Source organism: Malaclemys terrapin, chromosome 1 (assembly GCF_027887155.1).
Source record: "Malaclemys terrapin pileata isolate rMalTer1 chromosome 1, rMalTer1.hap1, whole genome shotgun sequence".
Classification (NCBI taxonomy): Eukaryota; Metazoa; Chordata; order Testudines; family Emydidae; genus Malaclemys; species Malaclemys terrapin.
In genome coordinates, this window is record NC_071505.1 from 125,764,940 (window position 1) to 125,792,763 (window position 27,824).

At 42.8% G+C, this 27,824-nt stretch overlaps 1 protein-coding gene across 5 annotated transcripts; it reads left to right on the plus strand.

Annotated features, from left to right (window-relative positions):
- The first annotated feature begins 43 nt into the window (after window positions 1-43).
- On the plus strand, window positions 44-27,773 carry FAM118A (family with sequence similarity 118 member A). Of its 5 annotated transcripts, none has more exons than XM_054038243.1 (10): window positions 44-122; window positions 697-755; window positions 7,295-7,350; window positions 9,992-10,244; window positions 11,560-11,781; window positions 12,502-12,630; window positions 12,794-13,079; window positions 16,437-16,469; window positions 26,598-26,681; window positions 26,943-27,773. In XM_054038243.1, the coding sequence occupies exons 3-10, from the start codon at window positions 7,304-7,306 to the stop codon at window positions 27,065-27,067; spliced, it is 1,179 nt and encodes a 392-aa protein (XP_053894218.1). In that variant the 5' UTR covers window positions 44-122; window positions 697-755; window positions 7,295-7,303; the 3' UTR covers window positions 27,068-27,773. The 5 variants fall into 5 exon arrangements, with proteins under 5 accessions (XP_053894218.1, XP_053894208.1, XP_053894184.1 ...); XM_054038233.1 differs by having other exon boundaries at window positions 76-157; XM_054038226.1 differs by lacking the exon at window positions 44-122 and adding an exon at window positions 292-366.
- Window positions 27,774-27,824: the final 51 nt, after the last annotated feature.

The following is a 27,824-nucleotide window of genomic DNA, read 5'->3' on the forward strand; positions in this document are numbered from 1 at the left end:
ATTGCCCCCGAAGTGGTGTCACAGGCCCTTTAGCTCAAGCTGTCAAGGCTCAGCCGTCTAGCGCGGTGCGGAGGCGCCCGGAGTGGGGTCCCGGTGTTGGCTGGCAGCGCACCTGCCCCACGGTGGGGAGACTTGCACCGCGGGAGGGGGCTGCAGGGTATTTAGAGCCAGAGCAGAGGGCGAGTCTCCCCACGGAGGCGGGGCTAAGCCATGGGCGGACCCCTGGGCGAGGGTCGGTGTTTGAGGACACGAGCCGGGCGGGGGAAGAAGCCGCCGCTGGCCCCGCCCCCTCCTGCCGGCGCCCTTAGGGGTGAAGCCGCGAGGGAGGCGGCCGCGCGCTCGGATAACGGCGGAGGAGCCCGGCAGGTTTGTGGGCGGTGCGCGCGGACGTTGCACCGGCCAATCCCGCCTCTCCCCCCGTCAGGCGCTGCCTGCTTGGCGCCGCGCGGCGGGCTCGTTCTCTGCCCCTCACCCCGAGCAGGGGCCGTTACTGCCTTTTGGCGCTGCTGGGAGCGGCTCCGCGCGCGCGCAGCTCCGGACCCTGCGGGGGGAGGGGGCCTCCCGGCGGCGCGAGCCCGTCCCCGCGCGTGGGGGCACGACGCTCCGGGCGTGCGGAGGTCACACGGCTGCTGGGGGGGTTAAGCTGTCATGGGTCAAAATAGCAGCGCCCCCCAACCCTACGACTTCTACTTTTAGACCACGTAGCTGGGCAGAGTCATTACTGAATTCCTGTTACAAGCGTCCTTCCCGAGCAGGTAATGTGCTGGCTGTGCGTCTCAGCGGGGTTTCCTTTGGGTTAAAAACAAAAAATGTAACCTGCATAAATTGAACTCGCGGCTGCAGATACCCTTGGAAGGGAGATGAGTGACTGACATTTTATGCAGGCATCAAACAGGGAAATAATTCAGAAGCAGAGTCCAGAGCCTTTTTGGAATGTTTTTGACTTGGCTACATCACTGCTGGTAGGACTGAGAAACTTATCCCTAAAGAGGAATACAGGAACTGTTGCCTGCAGGAGATTATTGGCCTATCTAGTCTGATACTGACCTATTCTTGTTTCAGAGCAAATTAGTGTGCATGTGGGGGGAAGGGGAAGGAGAAGGAGGTACACCTTAAATGCATTTTCTTCTCTGCTATAAACTCTACCAAGTATTGGCTGCAGAGCTCTTTCAAGTAGTCAATTAGCACGCTATCTGATAAACCAGATTGCATTAACCAACTTCCAAGCCTAAGTGCCTACTTGCAAGGAGATCCACTAGATAGAGGACAGTATCTTTAGGAGAGAGGATACCAAGCTAGAATACATACTAAGGATCAATTAACCCTCATTGAGTTTGAATCAGTCACACAAGTAGAGGCACTGGAAACTTTGAGGGTCTGGGACATCAGGGATATGAGTCACCCAGTAGAGACCCAGTCCAGGGTGAGTAGTGAGAGATAGTGTTTAAAAAAAAAAAAAAAAAAAGAGTCGGTCCAACTACTGATCAAAATAATTGATGATTCCTGCAGAGAAGACAATCTGTCCTGAAGAAGCCATATGATAGGCCAGCTGATTCTCAGGAAACCAACACTGAATACTAACTCCTATTCCAGCTCTAGCCTCCCCTTTTCTAGGCGTTCACTGAAGAAGTGTTAACAGCATCACCTCTGTTAGTATCTTGGATCCTTCAAAGTCAGGAGCTAGACCAGGCAGAGGTACAGAGATTACTCTAGTAGCGGTGATGAATTACCTCCTTATGGCTATTAAACTCTGATGGAGATTACTTGCTCTTATGCACACAGCTTTTGAGAAGCAGAAAGTCGCTATTAGGTATGGCCGAAACAGAAAGATATGGCAGGAACTGTGATGGTAACATTGACAGCTAGTATTGTAGTGCATACTGTAAATACAAAGTGTTATAACACAATCAGTCATTTTGGAAAGTTACTGATATATTAACAGTTATAGTTATCAGTATTCTTACGGACTGATTCCCCAAAAATTGCATGGAGAGAGTTATGGTACAGTACAGTATTTTTCAGAGTAAAGAGGTTATACTTTCTTGTTCAGATATTTTAGACTTACTACCTTTGTATTGCTGCCTCAAATCCCATGTATCTGGAGAAGCCCTTGATTCATAGATTGCAAGGCCAGAAGAGACCATCATGATCTAATCTGACTTCCTGTGTAACACAAGCCATAGAACTTCCCCAAAATAATTCATAGAGCCTATCTTTTAGAAAAACATCCAATCTTGATTTAAAAATGGTCAATGATGGAGAATTGACCATTACCCTTGGTAAATTGTTCCAGTGGTTAATTATTCTCACTGTTTAAAAAAATAAATGACTTATTTTTGGTTTGAATTTGTCTAGCTTCAACTTCCAGCCATTGGATTGTGTTATACCTTTCTCTGCTAAACTGAAGATACCATTATTAAATATTTGTTCACCATTTAGGTACTTATGGACTGTAATCAAGTCACTCCTTAAACTCAGTCTGTTAAACTAATCTTGCTTTCTAGATTTTTATCTGGTTTGTTCTAAATAGATTATTATTTTAGATTTTGAATCTGCTGTAATTCCCCAAGTGATAAGATGATACACATTTTGGGTAATGGTTTGCCATGGGATTTGTGAAAGGAAGCATTGAGTTATTAAATGTAGCAGCAAAAATGTTTTCATTCTAAAAATACTTTAGAGCTAGAAGTGACATCTAAGATCAGAACCCTTTTTGTGCTTCTAGCAGACACTTTTTTCATTTCTTTTATTCATTTTTGTCCAATGGTCCCATAATATGTCTCAACAACAAATTAAGCAATGGAATCTTTAATAAGCTCCATGAAGATGGACCTGAGAGCCTGTAAGAAGCCCCAGGGGCCATGTGTTTGGGCGCATGCAACTGGTTGCACAGTGTGGGCCTTCAGCACCACAACAGTGAACTTTTCCAGCCAAATTAAAATTTATTCTTCCCCTCTTTATAAAACCAAAGCAAACCAATGCAATAGAATTAATTTAATGAAGCCTTGGAACTTTCTAAGGGATTATGATGTAGTTAAATTAAGCTGCCAAAATGCAGTTCTGGGATTATTTGGGGTTTACATTGCCTAGAGAAGGCTGTTGGAGGGAGACATAGCTTTGCAAAGGTTACTTTTCAGCATACATCTTGAGGTTGTTGCAGTAGGATGGTACTTTGGACCTTACTCTTGGTAAGAAAACTTCTTGGAAGGAGAGCATTCTATTAGTTCACTATTCCAGCAGAGAGACAGAAAGGGATACTTTCCCAAATAAAAGATCAACAAGGGAATAGCTTTCAGGAGGGGAAGGATTGGAAGGAGCAGATTATTTGATTGAGTGGAACCAAATGAGACCAGAATTGGTTATTTACATACTGTCTTTGTGTTTTCATATACTTGATACCTCTACCCCGATATAACGTGACCTGCTATTACACGAATTCGTATATAACGTGGTAAAGCAGTGCTCCGGGGGGTGGGGGAAGCTGCGCACTCCGGTGGATCAAAGCAAGTTCGATATAACGCAGCTTCACCTATAAAACGGTAAAAAAATATTGGCTCCCGAGGACAGCATTCTATCGAGGTAGAGTGTATTTCATTTTTTTCATATATATTTTTCCTTATTCTGAGTACAGTGCCCTCAGTTTTAAAATGTTTTCTTGGTTCCATAGTCTTTTTATAGTATAGAATTAAATTCAGACTAATTCATAATCTTAGTTGCACCAGTATAAATCTAGAGTAACTCCATGAAGGTCAGTGGATTAATTCTGGATTTACATTGGTGTAACTGAGGGAAGAGGTTGACCTATTCACTGTAGTTTAACTTTACCTTTGTATTTAAGTGAATAAGTAGCTTAAACTCATTCTGCCCTCCAGTCATGTTGTATTTCAGGGAATTGTGTAAAAGGAAATGTCATTATCTTTCTATCTTCTGTGATCTACAAAGGACCTATCCTGCAAATCCTTATGCGTCTCCAAATGCAACTACTGTCATGAGCAAAGTTTGCATGACAACCTGAAATGTTAGGAATGCTAATTTAAGAGATGTAACACAGAAAATTGCTCTAGGGCAGACATCTCAGACACTTTTTCTTTTTAATATTTTCTTACTCTAATTTTCATTAGTTTGAGACCTGCAGAGTACCTAAGTGTTTGTACTAGTGAAACATAGCATATCAGAAAGGTAAAGTTCTTAATTTGTTTTACACCTTTAATTGGCCTCCTGAATAACTTAAATATCAGAAATTTGTCTTCAGGGAATGAGTTAGTCATGTTCGCCACCTTGGTATGTTTTGGACTGTTTTGTTTTTATTGTAGCAAAAACATAATATTAGTAATTGTTTGTCATAGATGGGGCTGGGCTAAGTAATTCTTCAGAACCTGAAATATTCTCTAAACTTTCCTGATATGACCTCATTTTAGAAAGTTACTATATGTTTCAAAGAGCAGAGGCATCTTATTGGAGTTGTGTGCAAAATTAGCTTTATAAATTGCATTTTGTCATATGTATTCTTAAGTGTGAGCTAAACTATGAGCCTATTTTGGAGGAAGTGGTTAACCTCCGCAATTTCTAATAGGCATATAAATACTTTTGATCTTCCTCAATAGTGGCAGGTGGAGAACTATGGTTACTGCTGGTGTGGAGAGCTCTGGCAGTAGCATTCTTTCATAGGTTACTTTGAAATGGTAAATGTTCATCCAATTCTGAGGCATGTAGGGTGGTGGTTAAAAAATGTGACGACATCATAACAGCTTTACTTGAGTTCTCCATTTTGCTCTGTTTTCTTCCGAAAGTTAGATCCGTGCACTTTCTTTAGCTAGCACTGTATAAGCAGAACAGTACTATACTTTGCACTTGAGAATCTACTTACTGCAAGAAAGATAAAAAATATTGACAGTTCATTCAGGTTGGGAGGTTCATAATGCTATGGAAGTAGTAATGATATGTACATATTTTACACAAATCCAGAAAAAATGCCTATGGCATTTCTAGAGCAGAAAGAGCTCAGCTGGGATAGGTGCTTCTAGATGCTATGCCAATAAGTGACTTAGAAATGCTTGTAGATACTTAATTTAAAATAATGAATTGTTAATGGGGTCTGTTCTGTTCTTCATGTGATCTGGTCATCTGATTTACTCATGAAGTAGAGGGCTGACACAAGAACCTCTGAGCCACTGACCCTAGCAATGGAGTTGTGCAGGTAGGGTGACCAGATCACCCAAGACAAATATCGGGACGCGGGGGGAGGGGGGGCGGGGCCAAAAAAAAAAAAAAAAAAAACCCTTCCTCCGCAAGCGCTGGAGGGAGGCCCGGGAGACGCAGGGGAAGCGCGGGGCCGGGGTGAGTAAGAGTCCGGCCTGGTCCCTTGCAGGCAGGACTCAGTTGGGTGGTAGGGCGAGGAGGGGGGCGGCCCGCGGGGCCAGGCGGCGGCTGTTCTCACCCCCGGCCAGCGGGACTCGGGAGCAGCCGCTGCTGCAGCTCCCACTGCCGCGGGGGCAGGAAGCGGCCATGGCGCTCCGCGGCTGCGGCTCTGGCGCCCCCGAACCCCCCGAGCCGGGGCCTGCTGCGGGGACCCAGCAGCGCGTACGCTGGGCCCAGCCCCTGGCCAGTCGCGTCTGGGCTGCTGCCCAGCTGGTGCTATCCCGCGGCGGCCCCGGAGTGGGGGCAGCAGGCCCCAGCCCCCCCGTCCCGCAGGGGAACGAACGGGGCTGGGCTGCCGATGCCTCCGCCCCGGGGCCGCCGCGGGATAGCACCAGCTGGGCAGCAGCCCAGACGCGACTGGCCAGGGGCTGGGCCCAGCGTACGCGGGGCTGGGTCCCTGCAGCAGGCCCCAGTTCGGGGGGTTCGGAGGCGCCGCAGCCGCGGAGCGCCATGGCCGCTTCCTCCCCCGCGGCAGTGGGAGTTGTCCCCGCTGTCCGCCCCCCTCCTCTCCCTACCACCCAACTGAGTCCTGCCTGCTGGGGACCAGGCCGGACTCTTACTCACCCTGGCCCCGCGCTTCCCCTGTGTCTCCTGGGCCTCCCTCCAGCGCTTGTGGAGGGAGGAGGAATGGTGAGCCCGGGGAAGAGGCGGGGATTCGGGGAGGGAGCCAATCGGGGGAGGAGGGGGCGGGGGGGGGGGTGCGAGCACTTCCGGGCTCTAGGCTCCGGGGCATTTCCTTGTTTGTCCAGTGTCCCAACCGCATGTCGGTCGGGACGCGGGACAAACAAGGAAATATCGGGACAGTCCCGATAAAATCGGGACGTCTGGTCACCCTATGTGCAGGAGACTGTAAGGAGGTCAGCTATTTAGGAGGCCTCTTCCACCCTTTGTGCATGGCACAAATGGAGTCTCCATGAGTCCTGGGCAAGTCTTGCAATTATGTGGATCCAGTAGTCCCAACGCTCTGTGGTAGGATGTAGAGTAGCCATATTGACTGTTTCACTGTGTAAACGGGATTACAGGACCAACAGCCTTTTGGGGAACATGGCTGATTTTTGACCCTTTCATCTTCTTATGGATTTTCATAAAGCAGATTAATTTAACTGAAATGAAATCACTTGGACTTCTTGGAGGAATAATGAATTATACAGTATAGTTCACTGGACTGCTAGTGGTGACTGTTGACATCAGTGAATTTATAACAATAAATGTGACTATGTGGGAAGGGATAGTATTGAGAACAAAGTTTACCTATTTAGCCAGACACAACATGTTTAAATATAACCCTAAGGAAATAACCTTGAAGAGATTTTCTTTTCTTTTTCTGTATCATGTTTGTATTTTATGACTTATAAATTCAGTAGTATGCCTTTGCTAATGGGATTGTTTTGTAAGAGCTGAAACACTTTTTAAGCTGTTAAAAATATTTTCATATGAATCTTTCACAATTGCCCTAAATGAGGAGGAGTGTATGTATGTGATATTTATATATTTTGGAAAGCAAAAGAGATGTACGGTTAGATGAACTGCCTTTCCTCCACTTGCCACTCAGATTTGGGGTTAAGGAAAGCACAAATATAACTATAAAAAAATTGCTTTCTCTCTTCTTGAATCTAGATGTAGGGCAGATCCTCAGTTGGTGTAAATTGTCATAGCTCCACTTAAATCAATTGACAGCTTTGAAATCAAAGTCCCTCTTCTGTAATTACATTAGTTTCTCTGTCTGTGAGAAGTCACACACAAATTAATTTAATTGAAAATGCAAAGAAACTTTCAAATACATCAATATTTAATTTTGGCAGTAATCGGGCGTTTTTTAGGTATTGCATATATAAACTGAGGTATTTATAGTTGCTAAACTTTTTTTTTTAAATAGGGTTCAGAGATGGACTCAGAGGAAAGGACAACCAACAGAAGTGAACAAAAATCAAGGTAAATATAATGGTAACTAGTGTGTGTGAGAGAGAGGGTAGGACTCTTGTTCCTTGGGCATCACCCACTGAGACTCTTGAGTCAAAGGTAACTGTGGGAGTGGGCATGAAGCTTAAAGATTCCAGATGCACCTTTATGAAAAGATCATAGTTGCTGCTTTAGCCTTCCAAAATGTTTAGTACACGGTCTTACTTCAGTTCCCACTTGTTTCGACTCTAATCCTCAAAAGGATTCATACAGGCAGACTCCCTCTAAGTTTTATAGATTCAGTGGAACTCTGAGAGCATAAGGGTCCTCTCATTTGATTCCTTTGAGGATTGGGCCTTAATGTCTGAAATTTTCTGCAAAGCAACATGGAAAGTGTGTGTTTTTGTTTGGTTGGGGTTTTTTTAAATATCTATATGAAAACTCAATGTGTTAACAAAAATGTGCAAAAGTCAAAGTCACCAATGAAAAGGCCTCTTGAGTTAATTACTGTCCATGATGGTCCCCCTTTATTGGCTTAAGGGCAGCATGAAAATAGTTTCAGTACAGGCTATGATAACTGGGTGAAGAAAAAAAGAGAAATTATTGGGAGAGAAGGTTACTTTATATAACTACCCAAAATACCCAAACTTTAATATTTTAAATAAGGTTTAAAAATGGCACCACATATGCTCAAAAGTCTGTTAACTTTTGCCTGAGAACATAACTTTCCCATTGCCAGTATGTTTCATACTTGGCTAAGCTGTTAGTGAGAAATAGGTAGCATTTATGCCTGGAGGAAACAATCTATTTGTGTGTGCTGTAGCAGAAAGAAATGTGAGCATAAAAGCAGTATTTTATTTGTATAAACCAGCTCTTTAGCCACTTTAGTTGTTGCTGTGCCTGAGGCAATTTCAACAGGGATGTTTAACTTGTTGCTTATAGATTCAGATAATATGACCTAGAAATCCCAATTGCTTACCCACCTCCAGCAATGATATAAGGCACGGGTCGGCAACGTCCGGCACGCAGCTCGCCAGGGTAAGCACCCTAGCGGGCCGGGCCAGTTTGTTTACCTGCTGACGCGGCAGGTTCGGCCGATCGTGGCCCCCACTGGCCGTGGTTCGCTGTCCCGGGCCAATGCAGGTGACGGGAAGCGGCATGGGCTGAGGGATGTGCTGGCCGCGGCTTTCCACCGTCCCCATTGGCCCGGGACGGCGAACCGTGGCCAGTGGAGGCCACGATTGGCTGAACCTGCCGTGTCAGCAGGCATAAATAAACTGGCCCGGCCCGCTAGGGTGCTTACCTTGGCGAGCCGCGTAAAGTTGCCAACCCATGATATAAGGGATGTTTTAAGAGTTAAATATTGTAGACCAAATTTAATGTTGAATATTTGTCAAATTGTTTGAGTTCTTCCACATTATTGAAATATATTCCACATCTCTATCAGATCATCATACCAATTTTTTTCTCAAATTTGTAATGTGCATATGATGTAAATAACCAGAGCTTTGTAGATTATGCCTGTGGTAACCTTATATTCTATAACTATGCACAGTTTTAGCAGGAAAAAAAGGGTTTTCAAGATTGCCTGCTGAAGCCAAGATTAATGAGAAGCTACAAAACTTCAAAAATAAATGAAAAAAAATTCTTCTTTCCTGAATTTCTTTCTTTAATTGCATGATATAATTGAAAATGAGGTTTCCGTCCCTCAGTAATTCTATCCATTTTACCAAGCTTTCTGCATTCAAGGATGACTTTGGACTAATGGAGATGTTTCTTTACAAAGACCAATTTTTACTTTTAGTTTTGCAGAAAACCTTCCCATGAGACTTGCCTGAGAATTCCTTGTACTTGCTGTTGTATAGCTAATACCTAGAGCCAGCTCATGCAGGCAACATTTTTGGGTGAACTTGTGTTTAGAAAGCTTCAGGCTTAACATAGGCCTAGAGGAGATAATTAATGATCATAAACAGAAAACAGCTGAGGGAGTTCTTTAGGGGAAGAGGAGCATATATGTGACTATCTTTCACACCACAACTGTACATACATTTACTGTCTGCTGCAGCATTTGATTAACATGCAGATGAACTAGAACCTTATTCCTTTGTCTTTTTAAAATATTTCAACTTTGTCTCTATACTGAGTAGATCTTTCAATGGTACTATGAAGTACAGCTCGCTTAAAAGAACTGCTGAAAGGATGACTGGTGGCCCAAAGGATTGAAAATTGGCGATAGATTGCCAGTTTAAATCCAGCGAGTGAAAGCTATTGCTATTATATGGCTGTTAAGTAAAAGTAAACTATGTGAAATTAATTTGGTTTGAGTACAATTCTTGATCGCAAATCCCATCAGCCCAGTTTGCAATAATTGTCCTATTAGTTGCAGTCACAGCATACAGGCCAAAGATAGAGTAGTAGGAGGTCTCATACCCATTCTCTCGTCCTAGAGGTGGTTTCTCTTGGTTAGGGTTGAAGTACATTGATCTCTCACTTTGAGAAAGCTGATCTGTTGAGAAAGAGCATTTCTACTCCAGTGCTTTCAATCTGGCACTTTTTACAAGCACTAACAGTTCACATGGACACACTAAATTGCTCTTCTATCAAAATCTTACGAAACTTTGACAAGATAACATACAGTGTGTAGAAAATGTAGATCTTCTGTTTTTTATTTTAGGAAGATTTTAAGAAGTCTAATAAGGAAGCAGCCTTGGGACCTTCTTTTGGTAATTGGAACCGGAGTGAGTGCTGCTGTAGCACCAGAAATACCAGCACTGTGCTCATGGAGGAGCTGTATTGAAGCTGTCATTGAAGCAGCTGAACAACTGGAGGTGCTTCATCCAGGAGACGTTGCTGAATTCCGCAAAAAAGTGATCAAAGACAGAGACTTGCTTGTAGTTGCACATGATCTCATAAGAAAGATGTCCCCAGTGAGTATGTATATAGTACTTATTATTTAAAGACATTATTATAATAGTAGTATTCCTAGGTTTTGAGCCCTTTGGGGGAAGAAAGTCTGTTTTACTTTACAGTACTTAGCACAATTGGGCCTTTCTAATAGGGGCGTGTAGGGGTTTTACTGCTCTGTGTGTGTATGTGTGTGTGTATACACACGTATACAATTTTACTTGAATTAATTTGAATGTTTTATTTCAAACATCACTGAAAACTCTGGAAACAGATTATTCTAGTTGTGATTATTCTAGACTCTTGCTTGTGTTATGAGAAGTCAGTCTGTCAGTGTTGTTCTGAACTCAAACAGGAATTTATAGCTTTGCTGATTGAAACCAGAGATTGCACAGAAATGTTGACAGACCTTGACACTATTGATAGCCTTAAGTTGTCCCAGCTCCATTTATTTCAAATAAGGAAAGTCCACGCATGTCCAATGTGCATCTATGCCACTGATTTTGAGACAGAAGTTTTCTTCAGGAAATCCATTAAAAACAGCCTGAAGTCTTCCAGCAGAAATGATTCCAGTAGATGCATTGAGAGAGAGAGCAAAATACTCCAATCCCCTCAGGGAAAACCCTGCATATACAGACGGGCTTTGCAGCTCATCCTGAAGATTAAGAATCTCTGGCTTGGTTGAGCAAAAGTGATTTCCTGAGACAAGGACTCTCCGCAAGCACCCAAGACTTTAAATCTAGGGAATGGTAACTTTTGACCTCAAAGGTAATGACCGCACTTGTGATTTCCCATGAAGCTAGGACCCTAATGTATACAGCTTCTAAACATGAACATCAGCACATTGAATTGCACTTGGAAGTGATCAGGAAGCCAATGCAGTCTATGGAACTCTGGTGTATTGAGAATTCCCTCTGGTCTACCCTGTCATGGAGTTTGGGCATTAGCTAAAAGATGAGTGGAGCACATTTTAATATTTTAGTTTGGAAGTGACAGAGGAAGGTTTAACTGTGGCAAACTACAGAAAAGCCCCTCCCCCCCCCCCCCAGGCCTATATATTGCACAAGTTGATTCCTGTCAAAGCTTTAGAAAAGTGGATGACTTTACTATATGAGCTATATAAATAATACAGGGATGTGTGAAGCCATTCAGATTTATCTCTGACATTTCAAACCCTAACATTTTATATACTATAGGAGCTGTCTAAATATCATGATTTTAGTAAATTCCTTTTAAAGAAAAGTATTGGGACAAATGGTTAAGGATCATTGCTGTCCTGCTGAAGGCAGTTACAGTGCTTATCTTTAACTATACACTTTTTTTTTTCTTCCCCTTCAGCGCACAGGTGATACCAAGCCCAACTTTTTCCAGGATTGCTTAATGGAGGTGTTTGATAACTTGGAACAACACATTCAGAATCCTGTTGTTCTACAGTCAATCCTCAGGCTAATGGAGAGAGGCACTATGGTCCTTACAACAAACTATGACAATTTACTTGAAATTTTTGGTCAGCAACAGGGTAAACCCATGGAGTCTTTAGACCTGAAAGATAAGGATAAGGTATGATAAGGCAATGAACTGTCAAGACTTCTTATAGGGGAAAGGAGTTGTCTTGTCTTGTACTTTTTGCAGGTTTTTTCATTAGTTATTGAAAATCTTTACTACTTTTTGTTTTCTGTAAAGCTTTTCAGTGAAGTAAAATAATAGACATGGACAGACAGTTTTCATTGTCCGTTTTGAATAATGTGATACAATTTGCCAGAAAATACCAATGGTAGATTTCTTATTTACAGAAACAGTTCATGTGGATGAAGTAATTGTAACAATCACAAATGTAACTTAATCTAGTGAAGTGATTAGCTCATCACTCAGACACTGGAAAGGAAGACTCAAAGATGTCTGACGGGTGTTAAGATTTTTCTAGCTGGTTTACTCGTGGTGTCTTATGTTTTTGTAAAAAGCTAGAACGCTCTTTGTCGATTTAAAATAAGTTTCTTTTGGTCAAAAGAGCAAAAAGCCTTTAAAAGGTTATTGTTTATATTGTATTCTGAACATTTTACAGTCTACAGTTTAGCACTTCTGTTTCAAAATTTTAGTAGTTTTAACTGGTTTTTCTGTAACTTATGCAAGTGATAGCTGATACTGTGACCTTAGTACACAAAGGGCAAAAATAATCAACTGTGCTTTACATGTGTGGGCACTTGTTCAAGAATATAGTTTCCCCTTTTTCAGTAGTATAATATAATCCAAAGTAAATATTACATGCATGATTTGCTTTAGGTTCTTCAGTGGGCAAGAGGTCATATAAAGTATGGAGTTCTTCATATTCATGGCTTGTATACAGATCCCTGTGGAATGGTGTTGGATCCTTCAGGATATAAAGATGTTACTCAAGATCCTGAAGTAATGGTATGTGTGACTTTAATTAAAGAACATACTGTGTTTTGCCAAACTGAGTGTTCCATTTCTTCTTTTATGTGTATGAAACTTTAAAAAATGTTTTTACTTTGACCCATGTGTCTTTGGGCATATAGATAAAATTTTTCTTTTGTTATTTTAATATTCTTAACAGGAGGTTCTACAGAATTTGTATCTGACCAAATCCTTCTTGTTTGTGGGCTGTGGAGAGACTCTGCGTGATCAAATATTCCAGGCTCTCTTTCTGTATACTGTAAAGAATAAAGTAGATTTAGAACATTATATGTTGGTGCTTAAAGAAAATGAAGACCACTTTTTTAAACTCCAGGCAGATATGCTTCTGCATGGAATAAAAGTAGTATCCTATGGTGATTGCTTTGAATATTTCCCGGAGTATGTCCAAGATCTAACTGCTCAAATCTGCAAGCAGAGGAGTCCAGGTATTTTTGTTTTGTTATTTTATAATGAACTTCTGTGTGCAACTGAATTCCATTCTTAGTATATTCTTTGTGCAAGTGGCACTTGATTTGAGATGTTAATCCAATGGGTAGTTACGAGTGCATGCATGAAAATCTCTGCTTCTGATTGACATGCAGAGTAGGAGAATATAATAAAATTGTAACTGAATTTTTGGAGTTTCAAATGTTTGGATTTCTTGTAAATTTACCCTTTGCTCTGAATTTCCTGCGTGCTTAGTGTATTTGCCAGCTATAGTGTTCTTGTAAGGATTTATTCCTTTAAGTTATTTATATGTATTCTCAAACTTCACTTTCATTAAGTGCAGTGCCCCAGATAAAATATTCGGTTGTAGGCATTATGAGAGTTCAGAGAAGACAGCAAAAATGCTTAAAAGGCTGTATGGATTGACTTGAGGAAAGCTAACAGTCAAATATGTATAGCTTGGCTAAGCATGAAGTTGGAACATGAAATTACGAGTGTTTGGTGTACACATAAAAGATATACAAGATTTGTATAGGGTAATAGTCATATCCTGTGTAAGTTAAGTGTGTATGTGGGTGGAGGGGAGGACAACTGTGTGAGAACAATTTATCTGAGCATCAGGAAAAACCTGACCTACTGAATAAGCTGCGGAATAATCTTCCAAGGGTAGCAGTGAAGCCTTATTGCATGGGACATTTAAAACTAGACTAGGGTAAAACTAAAAAATGTCCTGTAGGTAACGGTCCAGTATTGGCAGAGAGATGAACTATATTAATTAATCTTTACATCTGAGTCTATGAAGTCTGTATCTTATTGAAAACTTATCGAAGTAATAAGTCTTTGTTTTTAAAATACAAAAGTAAAAAAGGGAGACGAAGAGAGAAAAAAGATGACCCATATTTTGGAAGTGCCTTTCCAGCAAGTGTTACTGCATAGATGAAGTTTATTCTACTGTGGCCTTCATCAGGACACTTTGGAGAAATATCAACAAGGGGAAACTAACTTTGGGTAACAGATGATGATTATTTCACAGCTGTTCTCAGTTGTGTCTGCTAAACTGTTGTGACTAGAACTCTGTCAACCTGATTATAAAACAGTAAGTTTAAAAAAAATTTGAAGTGCAGGCAGATGCCTTATTGGGGTAATGATTTCTAAACATACAGTCTTAGCCAGATTCCAGAACAGAGATTTGGTGAGGAGTGGATTTCTCCAAGAATGCTGTTGAAACCTCTAGGTCTTCAGTAGGTTGGGTATGTAGGACATTTAAGAAAAGGCTGGATGTGTTTGATTACTTACTACTGGGATATGTACTGAAAAACAGATCTTTGCAGATACTGGCTGTGGACCTGAGTCTGTCCTTTAACCAGTAGTATGTCTAGTGCTATACACAATTTTTTTTAAGGTCTGAACAGTAACTGATGCCTAGTCAGTCAGATGCAAACCAACCATTGATCTGATGACAGCCAGTGTAACATGCTGATTAAAATCTGAATTAAAAGGAAAAATGCCATGCACTAACATCAGTGGGTGGGGGAACTTGATGGGGGTAGTGGTGAAAGGAGGACAGTCCCAGTTGCAAGGGAGGAAGACACTCACCAAGGAACAATAGGAAGCTGTTCCCCCTGGTAGTCTCTGGAACCCACTGGCCAGCTGGGGGAGAAAGGTGCTGATTGGCCACCATTCCCCAGCTCCATTCCAGCAGGCAACACTACTCACCCAAACAGGAATGAGAACGCTGCCTGACAGATACTGTGGGTCTAGCCAATCGCCAGTTTAAGAGGTCAGGAAGGAACTTTTTTTCCCATGGGCCAATTGGCAGAGGACCACGGAGTATTTTGCCACCTTCATGGCACCTTCAAGCCACAGAGGGTTGAGTAGGAATGTGCTTAATATCTAACTAAGATACTGGGGTGGAGTTGTTTGTTGTCACAACTTGCGTCTGTTTTCCAGTGTGGTTAAGAGAATAAAATGAATGGTTCCCAGAGGTAAAAGACTGGATTTTGGTAATGGGCCTCGGGCTCACGATAGGTTCAGATTTTGTGGGTCGAGGTCAGACCTTGTGGGCTGAGGACCCCACCCTGCTGCATGTCTGTCCCCCTTATGGGGTGCTAGAACTCGAGAGAGCTGAGTCCTGGGGGGTAGGCTGAGGAGAGCCAGCCCCATGTTACAGGTTGTATGGTAAGGAACCCAGTAACTGGCACCAATTATGGATTATATGGTAAGGAGCCCTGTAATCCCCCTACTGGAACCAATTAAATGTCTGGTGTAGGAGAGCATGGGTGATGGTCAGGTAGTGACCCTCCCCTGTGTTAAAGTTTAATAAAAGTTGCATTCTGCCACTTAATTCCTCATTTTGCTGCTGTGTCCACATCAAACCATTACTGGCAATGACTGCAAGCTTAGACTACAACCTCGCAAAAACACACACAAGTAATCTTGTTAAATTCAGTGGGACTTCTCACATGCATATGCGTCTTTCAGGATTCAGGCTTTAGTTTGAGCGTGTTTATGGGGCTAACAGGTCTTCATTTTGATTTTAATAAAAAGTTAAGAAGGAACCAAAACTAAATTGGTTACAGACCTGGAAAGCAGCTTTTCAGATTATACAAGTGGCAGTGAGAAATTGACATCACTTATTTTGTGTGATAGCCCGTCTCCTGGGTTTTGAGTGTGACTGTGTGTCCACCTCATTTTTGTTTTGTTTTTCTCACAAATTATCAATAGTTAGGTGACTAAAGAAAGTTTAGTGACAATTATTTCTTTATCAAGATTGAAAGAGAACAGGATCATGTGCTAGCTTTTCAAAATTATGAGGTAGGTCTGTTGCAGATGGATCATGACTGAGGTTGCATTACAAATATATTTTGAACAAGCTGTGCCAGTGCCAAAATTGTGTTACAAACTGATGAAATTCTCTCATTGGTATTAGCATTTTGAGACTACTTTAAATGTTATGTCCTCTGATAATCTGTTTGAAAATTCAGTGTATTCAGATTCTGTCGTTTGATAGTTCTCTTGATTACTGTGCTCCTCACTTTATAGAATTCTGCCTAAGTATAATACTAGAGCAGTTTCCTGTCTGCCTTTAAAAGCCAAGCCAATGTTGGATATTGTATAATGATAGTGTTTGTAAGGTACTTGCATTAAGCATGCTTTATTTCTAAAATAAAAGGGCTTAACTCTTAGTGGGCAGCATGCATTATATAAAAGATACAAAGATATCCTTCCAGCAACTATTTGGTGTGGAGTGTCAGAATTTTATTCAAAAGCTATTATTTTTTGTTGCTTTAGTTTACTATATAAAGCAAAGAATATCCAGACTAGTTGTTCACAGTTGAATTGTTCTCTCTTTCTAGATGCTGATCGAGTGGATAGTACAACACTGTTGGGTAAAGAATATTTTTATAATACAATTTTCATAAATAATAACAGAGGAAGTCTAATTTAGACAGTAAATTAAGTAAGAGATAAGATGACATGATCACTGCAGAGCTGTGATTTGGCTATGAAAATCTCCTTGATTTTGAAATTTGTGTGGGTTCCCTAGTTTTCCCCCACAAGTTGCCGTAGTGGTAGATGACTGTTGTCTTTCAATTTGCCATAAAAGGCAAACGAGTCCTGCTAATCAGACTGATTTACCTTTGTGCAGACTTAGTTTGCTTTAAAAGTTGTCACTTTAACTTGCCAACCGTCTGTACTCCACTCTTTTGAACGCTTTCCATCATAGAGCTGGGGCTGAACACTGCTACTGTTTTCTTGCCCCCAAACAAATACTGAGCAGTACAAAGATTAAATAGTCAATCTGAAAAGGTAGAAAACGTCAATCTTTAATCCTATCTATTGCTGCTTACTTTGATCTTCCCTAGATCTCCTGTTTGTCAGGCAAGTCAAGGATGGTACAAATCTGTTCATCCATCAATGAGCAAATTCTGAACTCCCTCCTTATCAGACATACATTTAAACATATGGTATAAAGGAGTTAATATTAATATTAACATTAACAGTGTCAACTTAAAATTGGACTTCTGAGAATTCTTTAACTGCTATTGCTACAAATAACGTCTAAAATTAACTGAAAGGTTAGAGAAAAATTCTTCTGTTGGTTTACTTTGGACATTTTAAAGTACTTTGTGTCTAATTACTCATTTCCCATTATCTGTGTGTGTCTTTCATGCTGCAAGCAGAGAGAGAACATTTTGAATTATAAAATCAGACATCGGCAGGGAGGCTTAGGGACAAGTGTAGGATCTAAAACTGTGTTTAACTCCCTAAACTAACTAGATTTCGTGCTCACGTTCCTTTCAGATTAGTCACTAAATCTGTCTTTCAGAAGAGAGCAAACAAAGGGCAGTGAGAAACTGAAAATACGAAAACAAATCGTACCCCTGCTCCATATTGCACATTCACTTATCTCTTTGTAATAACTTAACCACCAACCCTATCCCACCAGCAAACTTAATACCCATCTTGCTCACTTTGGAAATATCCTGTATGGAGGTAAGAATGGTTCCTTAACACAGGCTAGTAGCTTTCCAAGAAACAAGTCTCTAGGCTATGGGGAGAAGGATGTCCTGACTTTAAAGGGACAGCCTCCCTCTTACACCCAGGACAGAAGCAGGTGCCATGGTGTGTAGTTCTAAGCATCCCAAAGTAGGAATCCCTTCAGTAACTATGGATTCCAGTGTTTGAAAGGGTGGTGTGCTCGCTTCAGGAATGGGACTTGTCATAAATCATCACTGCAAAAAATTGTATTCCTTCCGCTTTTCTTAGCCCAAACAGTGGGGGCCTACTTTAGGTGCTGGTGCCCAGTGTAATGATGGAAATGTCCACAGGTGGCTCAGGTCCAGAGGAATCCCTCATTCTGAGGAGGCTGTGGAGGGAATATTTGACATCCTCTGACAAATGGTGCAAACGTATATTATTGGTCAGCATTATGTCCAATAAAGGTAAAATGTATTTAACTACTCATAACTTTTTTCCTTCTCCCTTGTGGGCACCTGGTGCTCTGTGACCCATTACAAGGGTTATTCCTTCCTCTCATCTAAGCATAGAGGGGTGTGTTTTTGTTTTGTTTGTTTTTAAAGCCTCTCTAGTTTCACAATGTATTGCCAGCAGGTAGAGCTGTTTAGAGAACTGATTACCTCTCTAATTCCCCAGCCAACTGCTCAAATTGAGAAGACAAACTATAACATCTAATTGTTAAACACTATGAAAAACTGGCTGTCTCTAAGCAGGATAATCTACTTAACCATCTATTATACAAATGGAAATGAAGACTTACAGCAAAGCAGGATCATAATATGAGGGAACCCCAAGATTTTTTTCCATCTATCTCTGCAGGAAGGAATGAGAGATTTCTCCTTCAACTGGAATTTAATGCAAATTAGGTGATGCCCTGAGTGGTGGTCTCATAGAGCATCAGGTGGCCATTTCACAGAAGGAAAAGTTATGGGTAGGTAAGTAAACTACTTTTCTCTCCAGTGGCCACCTGGTACTGTGTGATCCATTACAAATGAGAAGTAGCCAGAAGTAAAACACGTCTCCACAAATTAGAGGGAAACTTAAAACATGAAGTAAACTGAACATACTAGAAGTGCCAGTGTGCCACAAAAGTCCTATTATTGCTTTTCATGTGAATGGTAACCAAATTCAGAGGGCATCTTAAGAAGAGAGACCCACCTTCTTAACTGCTTGGAATTATAGGAAGTAGTTCTGATGAACTTCTTGGGACCGCCAGTTGCCTTGAATTGAATGGGGCCTATCTGAGCTCTCTGTGATTATAGCAGGTAATCTCGTTTCCCATTTTGGAAATTCTATTTACAAATGAGGAAAATATGTAGAGTACAGAGGTGCATCCCCATCGTGGACCAGTTTCCACATTCAGCTACTGTTGTTTTGTATAATAGGAGTTCCTGGAAAGCAAATACTTGAGGAGTTCCCAGAAGAAATGCAAATTGTGAAATCTTTCCTTGGGCAACTAGACTACAACCAATGCCTGATAAAATGCCTAGAGGTGAGCCAGATCCTGGGAGGGAACTGAGGCATTCCTCTGAAAACTTATGAAATAGGGGGACTGGAGCAGCTGAAAGGTCTAGTCAGTGTATAGCTGTTAACCCACCTCTCTGAAATAGATGACTTGCTGATATGTTGTAGACTGGCCATCAGAATTACCATCAAACAGGAGAGAAAACAAGGAATGGGAGGGAAGCCAAAGCATACTGCCTGGAATTGGAAATGTGTCAGCGAAGTGCAGATAGCAAATTGGCACACTGGGATAGGTTTCTTTGTAGGACAAGGAAAATACTGAGAAATCTTCTCAGTAAGGCCTGAACACCATGTAGTAGTGAACCTTGTATACTGTAAAATGACTACCTGTACTGTAATTGTTCTTCAGTATGTGGTGTAGGTGCAGAGAGGTATTCTACTGAGATGTGTGTGCACCTAGCTCAACAAAGCCAGATAACTTTACATAGCAGTACCTGTAGAGGTGGCACTTGTGCCCCCTGGCCTTCCTCCCCCTCCCCCGCCCCATGGCTATATAAGGGTAGTGTAGCCTCAAATCCCTTAATTTCCTTTGCACCAAATGTGAAGAATAGAGACCCCAATGCAGAGGGGACAAAGTTGGGGCCTGGTCTATTCATCTGCATCCACATCTAGAAGAACAGCTGCAGTACAGGAAGGTAACCATTTTTTGTTTGAGGGGCTGTAGACAGTGATGAGCTGCCAAAATCTTAACTGGTTCCCTATAAAAAGTTCTGATTTAAGGGATGTGCCACAGTATGTATTTTTTATACCAATAGGGTTACCATATATCTATATTTTTAAAATTTAAAAATTCCTCCTGGCCGGTGATTTAAGAACCAAAAAGCCTGACACATCTGTATTTTTCCAGACATATGTTAACCCTAGCTAAAGTTTTTTATTAAAGAGGGGCCTGAACTAGAAATGAGCTCCATTTCACATGTGTGGGTCCCCACCACTCCCTGGGGGTGTGCGAGGGTGACCAGATGTCCTGATTTTTTGGGCCTTTCTTATATAGACTCCTATTACCCCCACCCCACCCCTGTCCTGATTTTTTCACATGTGCTGTCTAGTCACCCAAAAGTGTGCCCATGTGTAGGTCCCAGCTACTCCCTGCCCCCCTCATTAAGCAGGTGTGCAGGGTTACTGCTGTGGGAACTGCAGGGCACCAGTGGACATAGGGCTGGCTGCAGATGGGCGTGGGGCAGGGCTGGCTGCAGGCAGGGCAGGGGGTGTGGAGCAGGCTGGAGGCAGGGCAAAGGGGGTGTCAGGGCTGGCTTCAGCTGGGCAGGGGCTGCAGGGCTGGCTGGAGACAGGATGGTGGGTACTCACGGGGAGAGTGTCTTGCAGCAGAGTAGCCGGGGACCCACCAGGCAGCAGTGGGAGCCCCAGGGCCAGGCGGTGGCCCACATGGTTCCTGCAACACAGCACCCCCAGAGGAGGAATTAATCACATCCCAGTCAGAGCCCATCAAAGCTGCAGCGTCCCCCTCGCAGGGAAGCGGGTTAACAGCTGGTTCTAAAACTGCTTCAAAATTTAACAACCAGTTCGTGTGAACTGACACGAAGCGTCTCCAGCTCACTACTGGCTGCAGACACTTATTTCTTTCAGGTGACTAGCAAATAATACTTGTAGGAGTTGGGCTCAGAGTCTACCTAAATAGCATCTGCAGAACTGTCCTCCCAAAGTTTTCATCTGACTTGGAAGCTGCTGTTTTAGGATAATGCTTGGTAAATGTGTATGTAGGACTATGTAGCAGCCTTGCAAATATCCAAACTTGAAATGTCATTAAGAAATGCCACTGAAGTCACTTGAACCCTTGTTGAATGAGCCTCCAGAGTTTGCAGGGTGTGGCCTGAGCTACTCAGTAAGCTGTAAAGTATCAGGGAGTAGCCGTGTTAGTCTGTATCTACAAAAACAACTGAAGAAGTGAAGTTTTTACCCACGAAAGCCTCTGCCCAAATAAATCTGTTAGTCTTTAAGGTGCCACCAGACTCCGTAGCTGTATTAAATAATGCAGGTGGTTATCCACCTGGAAATCTGCTGTACTGCTGCTGGCTGATCTTTCATCATATCTGCAAAAGAAATGAAAAGCTGTTGGTCATTGAAAAAAGCTTAGTCCTTGCCCGATTAAAAAGGCAGACACCATTTCACATCTAAGGTATGAAGCCATTGTTCCTTAGGATTGGAATGTGGCTTGGGAAAGAATACAGCCAGGTAAATAACTTCAGTTTAGGTGTCAGTCTGATATTGCAGTGAGACCGGAGAGCAGGTACACAGCCCTGCTCTGTCACTAGGAGAAGTATGGTGACATTCCCCACGGTGTGTAGAAAAGGGTAAGAATTTCTCTGAGCTGTAGAATGGCTCTGATTTGCTTTGTGTCCTCTTCATCAGCCTCTCAGGAGTCTGCATAAGCTTTAAGGACGGATGGGGCTGATAGTCCACAGCAGCCCCCGAAGCAGTCGGGCCTCATGGCTTGCTCCATGAGATTCTGTTTTAAGTGCAAGTCACAGGCCACCTGAGTCCTGTTTAAAGGAGCAATATTCCTACACACAACAAACAGCCTAGGTGTGTGTGTTCATTATAGTGGGGTGGCTAGTCCCACTGACAGTGCTTTTAAACCCCGGTGAGGGTATAGTACTATATAAACACAGCCTAAACCTAGCTAACAACTATAGGGTCCTAACTATTTAAAAATAACTTCTGAAAACGTGAGAAAAATACCATATGGGAAGCTCTGACTCTAGCTGCAGGAGGTGAGACAGCGCTGGGGGCGGTGGTGGAAATAATGGCACTACCATTCTTAAACAGCGATGGTAAGGGCTGCGGGCTACAGTGTGTAAGCACATTGACAGAGCCAGACGAGTACCCAGAAGTCACCTCCTACAAGACAGGCCCAACGAAGAAAATAACAGAACACCACTAGCTGTCACCTTCAGCCCCCAACTAAAACCTCTCCAGCACATCATCAGAGATCTACAACCTATCCTGAAAGATGATCCTTTACTCTCACAGATCTTGGGAGACAGACCTGTCCTCGCTTACAGACAACCCCCCACCCTAAAGCAAATACTCACCAGCAACCACACATCACTGAACAAAAACACTGACCCAGGAACCTATCCTTGTAACAAAGCCTGCTGCCAACTCTGTCCACATATCTATTCAAGTGACATCATCATAGGACCTAATCACATCAGCCATACCATCAGGAGCTCGTTCACCTGCACATCTACCAATGTGCCAGCAATGCCCCTCTGCCATGTACATTGGCCAAACCGGACAGTCTCTATGCAAAAGAATTAATGGACACAAATCTGACATCAGGAATCATAATACTCAAAAACCAGTGGGAGAACACTTTAACCTGTCTGGCCATTCAATGACAGACCTGCGGGTGGCTATCTTACAACAGAAAAACTTCAAAAACAGACTCCAACGAGAGACTGCTGAGCTGGAATTGATATGCAACCTAGACACAATCAACTCAGGATTGAATAAGGACTGGGAATGGCTGAGCCATTACAAACATTGAATCTATCTCCCCTTGTAAGTATTCTCACACTTCTAATCAAACTGTCTGTACTGGGCTAGCTTGATTATCACTTCAAAAGTTTTTTTCTTACTTAATTGGCCTCTCAGAGTTGGTAAGACAACTCCCATCTGTTCGTGGGGTGGGTGTGTGGGTGTGTGTCCTCAATATATGTTCCACTCTATATGCATCCGAAGTGGGCTGTAGCCCATGAAAGCTTATGCTCTAAATTTGTTAGTCTCTAAGGTGCCACAAGTACTCCTGTTCTTAGTGTGTAACCGTCACTCCTATAGGTATTGCTAGGTAATGGTGATGTGGGGGTGCTGAGTGTCTGCACGGTGTAGGGAATACATGTCTGTAACCACAGAAGCCTGGACAAAAGCAACACTGGATAAAACTTGTCCAGTCCCTTTCTTACCTCCAAACACCTCCAAAAAAAGAACACCTCCAAAAAAAAATTCCTCAGGAAAAAGTAAAACTGGCCTTCACTGACTGCTTTTTAGTTCAGGGAAAAGTGGGAAGATAAGATGGATGCATCAGGAGAACTTGAAAATCAATGTGGGAAGACTGTTTTGAGAGCCTATCAAATGTAGACTTTTTAAAATTTGATTTGGAAGGCTTGAAAACTGGAAACAATTCTATTTTTATGGGGAAAATAGGGTAGAAATCTCAGGTTCGTTGGAGAGGTTTTTTTTTTCTTACCTTTTTTGGTCACGGTACACAAAGGCATCTTATTGAAGGGTTGAACTAACCATGTCAGAAACAGTAGAGAAACCACCCATCCACTGGACTATCCTTCTCTCAGTTGTACAGATTCTGATGCTTTTGCTGCTGCTCCAGTATGTGATTTGCCCTTTAAAAGTGGGAATGCCATTTAAAAAAAGAAAACATTAGCGGCTAAGGAGCAGGGGAAGAGCAGAGCTGGATGTGAGCAATCATGCTTGAAGTCCCTTGCTCATACTGTAATCCTCTAAGCTTTAAAGCCTTGCTGAAGTGGTTTTACAGCTGTGCAACATCATGGTGCACTCTCCTCCCTACTGCTAACATTTTAGTGCACATAGCCATTAACCTTGTTGTTGGAGAGGGCAGGCCAATGGTATGAACCAGACACTTCCGCCAATGTCCCTTTGATGAAAACTACTACTGGGTTCAATAAAATAGCTGGCTCAGCTGATCTGACATATGAAACCCTTTTGGGACTGCCACCTGATGTACCTAGTCTACCTCTGAGTTCATTTTCCCTGCCAGCTTGGGACTTCACTACCTTGCCTTGTTTGAGCCAGACATACTTGCCTGCTGCAAATACAGATCCAAGTCTGAACCATGTGCCCCACAAGCTGCAGGCGTAACTGAAAACAGCTTAAGAAGTGCTCCTGTCTCCAACACTCAGATACCCAGCTCCCAATGGGGTCCAAACCCCAAATAAATCCATTTTACTCTGTATAAAGCTTATATGGGGTAAATTCAAAATGTTCACAGTCTATAACACTGATAGAGAGATATGCACAGCTGTTTGCCCCCCCCACAGGTATTAATACATACTCTGGGTTAATTAATATACAAAAAGTAGGATTTAAGTGGTTCCAAGTAATAAGACAGAACAAAGTAAACCACCAAACAAAATAAAGCACAAGTCTAAGCCTAATACAGTAGGAAATTAAATGCAGGCAAATCTCACCCTCAGAGATGTTCCAATAAGCTTCTTTGATGTGGACTAGGCCACACTTAAGGGAGCACAGAAAAGAGGGTTAACTAACATAAGCATGCCCACAGTATGGGCCAGACATGATACTAACTGAGGAACACAGTGAAAGGAGTGGGAAAGTGTCAGGTGTCTGAGGGAACAGTGATTCTGTTCCCCCTCTGCACAAAACCCTCAGGTTGCCCTGATGTATTTAGGGTTTTTTTTTTTTTTTTTTTTTTTTTTAAACAGTAGCTTCAGTGTCTGAGTTGTTGGCAGAGAGAGGAGACTAGAGTTCAGACCAGGCAGCACCACCACAACTAGGATTAGCTAATGCCCTTTCTGGAACAACTGGGCCAAAACACCTGGTTGCTGTGGCAGACTGAAAGAAGTGGGGCATTCAGTCCTTTGTTTTCTTCCTGCCCCTTTGACATACCAGCCTCTTGGAGACATTCCTGGATACCATATTTCACCCCAGGCAGAAGGAAAAAAATAGCCAAGGACCTCTGGCTTGTTGCTTCCTAAAGACCAGAGCTTGCTGCTGAATTTCTACTCCCAAGTAGCTCCTGCTGGAGTCAACCCTTGTTGCGGTTTCATTTTGGGCTAAAACACCAAGTAGCCAGCAAAACAACTTTCTTGGAGACTCTGTAAAGCAAGATGCTCCTGCTGAATTTCTACCCTAAACAGCTTAAGGCTTTCTTGCCATATAGTGGAGTGGGGGAGGTGGCATACTACTGCACAGCTGGGCCGTGAGCAGGAGCCTGTTGGATCCTAACTGGTCCTGCTACACTGCTGTTTTCTCATCCCATACTGGTTTCCTGCAAACTCCTGTTCTCAAAAATTCTCTCCCCAGCAGGAGGCACTAAGCAGAGAGGAACAAATAAAAAGTATAATGGAAAAGATTCTGCTCATCAACAGAGAGGAGGCCTAGAGCAGTGCTTTTCAAACTTTTTTTCTGGCAACCTAGGGCTGGTCTTCCTGGGGGGGGGGGGGGAGGAGATTTATCTAAGATACGCAACTTCAGCTATGAGAATAACGTAGATGAAGTCGACGTATCTTAGATCGATTTACCTTGGGTCCTCAGGGCGTGGGATCGATGGCCGCGGCTCCCCCGTCAATTCTGCTTCCGCCTCTCGTTCTGGTGGAGTTACAGAGTTGACGGGGAGTGCATTCGGGGATCAATTTATCGCATCTAAATGAGACACGATAAATCGATCCCCGATAGATTGATTACTACCCGCTGATCTGGCAGGTAGTGAAGACGTACCCCCTGTTGAAGAAAATTGTTGATGCCCTTGACCCAACAGAGCTGGGAATGAGGGGTTTGGGCTGTGGGAGTGGCTCAGGGCAGGGGTGGAGGATTGGGTTGTGGGAGGCATCTGGGCTGGGGGGTGCAGGCTCTGGGGATGAGGGATTGGGGGGGCTAGGGCAGGGGTTTGGGGTGCAGGAGGCATTTAGGGCTCTGGGCTGGGGATGCAGGCTCTGGGGTGCAGGAAGGGCTCAGGGCTGGGGCAGGGGATTGGGGTGCAGGCTTACCTTGAGTGGCTCCCGGTCAGCAGTGCAGCAGGGGTGCTAAGGCAGGCTTCCTACCTGTCCTGGCACTGCGGAGCACCCCAGAAGCAGCCAGCAGCAGGTCCAGCACCTAGCCAGAGATGCACAAGCAGCTCCACATGGCTCTTGCCTGCAGGCACCACCCCCAGCCTGCAGTGCAGAGCTGGTGCTTGGGGTGGAGGTAGTGCTCAGAGCCCTGGAGCCGGACCTACTGCTGGCTGCTTCCAGGGCAGAGCACGACGGGACTTTTAATGGCCTGGTTGGCTGTGCTGACCAGAGTCGCCACAACCCAGTCCCCTACATTTCGCAACCCAGTACTGGGTTGTGACCCACAGTTTGAAAAACACTCGCCTAGAGGAACTACCTGCTAAAGTGGAGGTGAAATAGTGGAGAGGTGGAGGTAATTAGTTCTCTGAACAGCTCCACCTGCTAGCAGTACATTGTAAAGCAACAGGTATTTTTAAAACCTTGTTTGGAGGATGAGAATAACCCAGCTGTAGTGGATGAGGGAGCACCAATTGTCCACAAGCCAAAGGAGTACAGTGTCACTCCCTGCACAACAGAAGTCAGGATCTTTGGTTACAAGACCCAAATATAAGAGCTTCCAGCTGGACCAATACTACTTATGTGTAGCTTAATATGTGATGTTTGAAATAATGTGTTTAAAAATAATACAAGAAAGATTTTAATATAGCTGTGTGTATTTTTTAATTCAAGTTTTCTGTTTTTCAGGGACTTCATGTGTGGACTGTGCAAAGAGAAAGTTAGGAGAAAATGACTTGGATCTTTCTAAGAGAGTCAAACAATCTGATAATGGTATTCTCACCTCCTAATAAATAATCTTAAAATTCCAAGATGCTTAAAAATAATCTCTGAAAAGTTTTCAGAGCTAATTATTTCCAGGATTTAAGTGGACTAAAAAGTTCAAAATCTCTCAATACATTTCTAGGGGGTGCAGGGCAGTTTAAATACTAACTGGATTAGATCATTGGCAGATGGCTGCTATTTCTTGTATAGTCAATTTATTACAAATCTATCAGTGACTTACATATTTATTTATTTTTTGGTTCGCATCAGTTGATACCTCTGCTGGTGACCTGGGCATTGTAAAGAAGTTTGAAACCCAAGTGCAGGGCAACTGCGCAGGACCACCGGAGAGGGAAGCAGAGAACTGGGCTCTCAGTACTCCAGAGTTTCAGTGACTTTCTCTACCTGGCATTGACTGTAACAACCCTGCTTCCTGGCAAGAACAACAACTTGGAATGGCATTAAGAGTTTACCTTCATATACCATAGTAGCCTGCTGCTCTTAGCAATTTTTTCTCGCCCAGAGTGAACTATTCTCACTATTACTAGTCCCAGTCAAGAGCAGGGAGTAACTGCTAAAAGCTGTTAGAAACTAATTTAATAAATAAAACTAACGTTCTGACTGTACCCTAAGGTTAAAGTAAAAGTTTAAAAATAGACAAGGATTCATTTCCACACCACCACAAAAAGGCAGTGTTAAATATACCTAAACTAAAAGTTGGAGAAGGCTGGGGTTCAAACACTTGAAAGTGAAACTGACACAGACTATAAAGAGATATTTTAAGTAGAAAGTACGGTTGAAATTAAGTTATTTTTAAGAACTGCAAACAAGGGTAGCACATTGTGTGTGTCGTCATTCGGACAACTTGCTTGCATATTTTATTTCTTCCCCACCCACCCCCTTTTTCATCTATTTTCTTATTCCTGGTTCCTCTTCCAAGCTGCTTTATGTGGGCATGCCCCTGCACCTTCGACTGAATCAATTAAGCTCCATATGCCCAGAGGGCTATCAGCACAAAGCTGCTTACAAGATCTGAACCTTAAACTGTAAGCTCCTTGGAGCAGGCACCATCTTCATATTTTATAAAGCACAAATATCTGACCTATTCTATGAATATTTCATTTTTCACTTGTCATCTGGTATCTTTTAGTA

Bases quoted from the DNA above. Each gene is read 5' to 3' on its own strand.
- FAM118A (XM_054038243.1), top strand. From the start codon at position 7,304: ATGGACTCAGAGGAAAGGACAACCAACAGAAGTGAACAAAAATCAAG. The intron at 13,080-16,436 runs GTATTTTTGTTT...CTCTCTTTCTAG, and splicing joins CTGCAAGCAGAGGAGTCCAG to ATGCTGATCGAGTGGATAGT. The intron at 16,470-26,597 runs GTAAAGAATATT...TCTGTTTTTCAG, and splicing joins GGATAGTACAACACTGTTGG to GGACTTCATGTGTGGACTGT.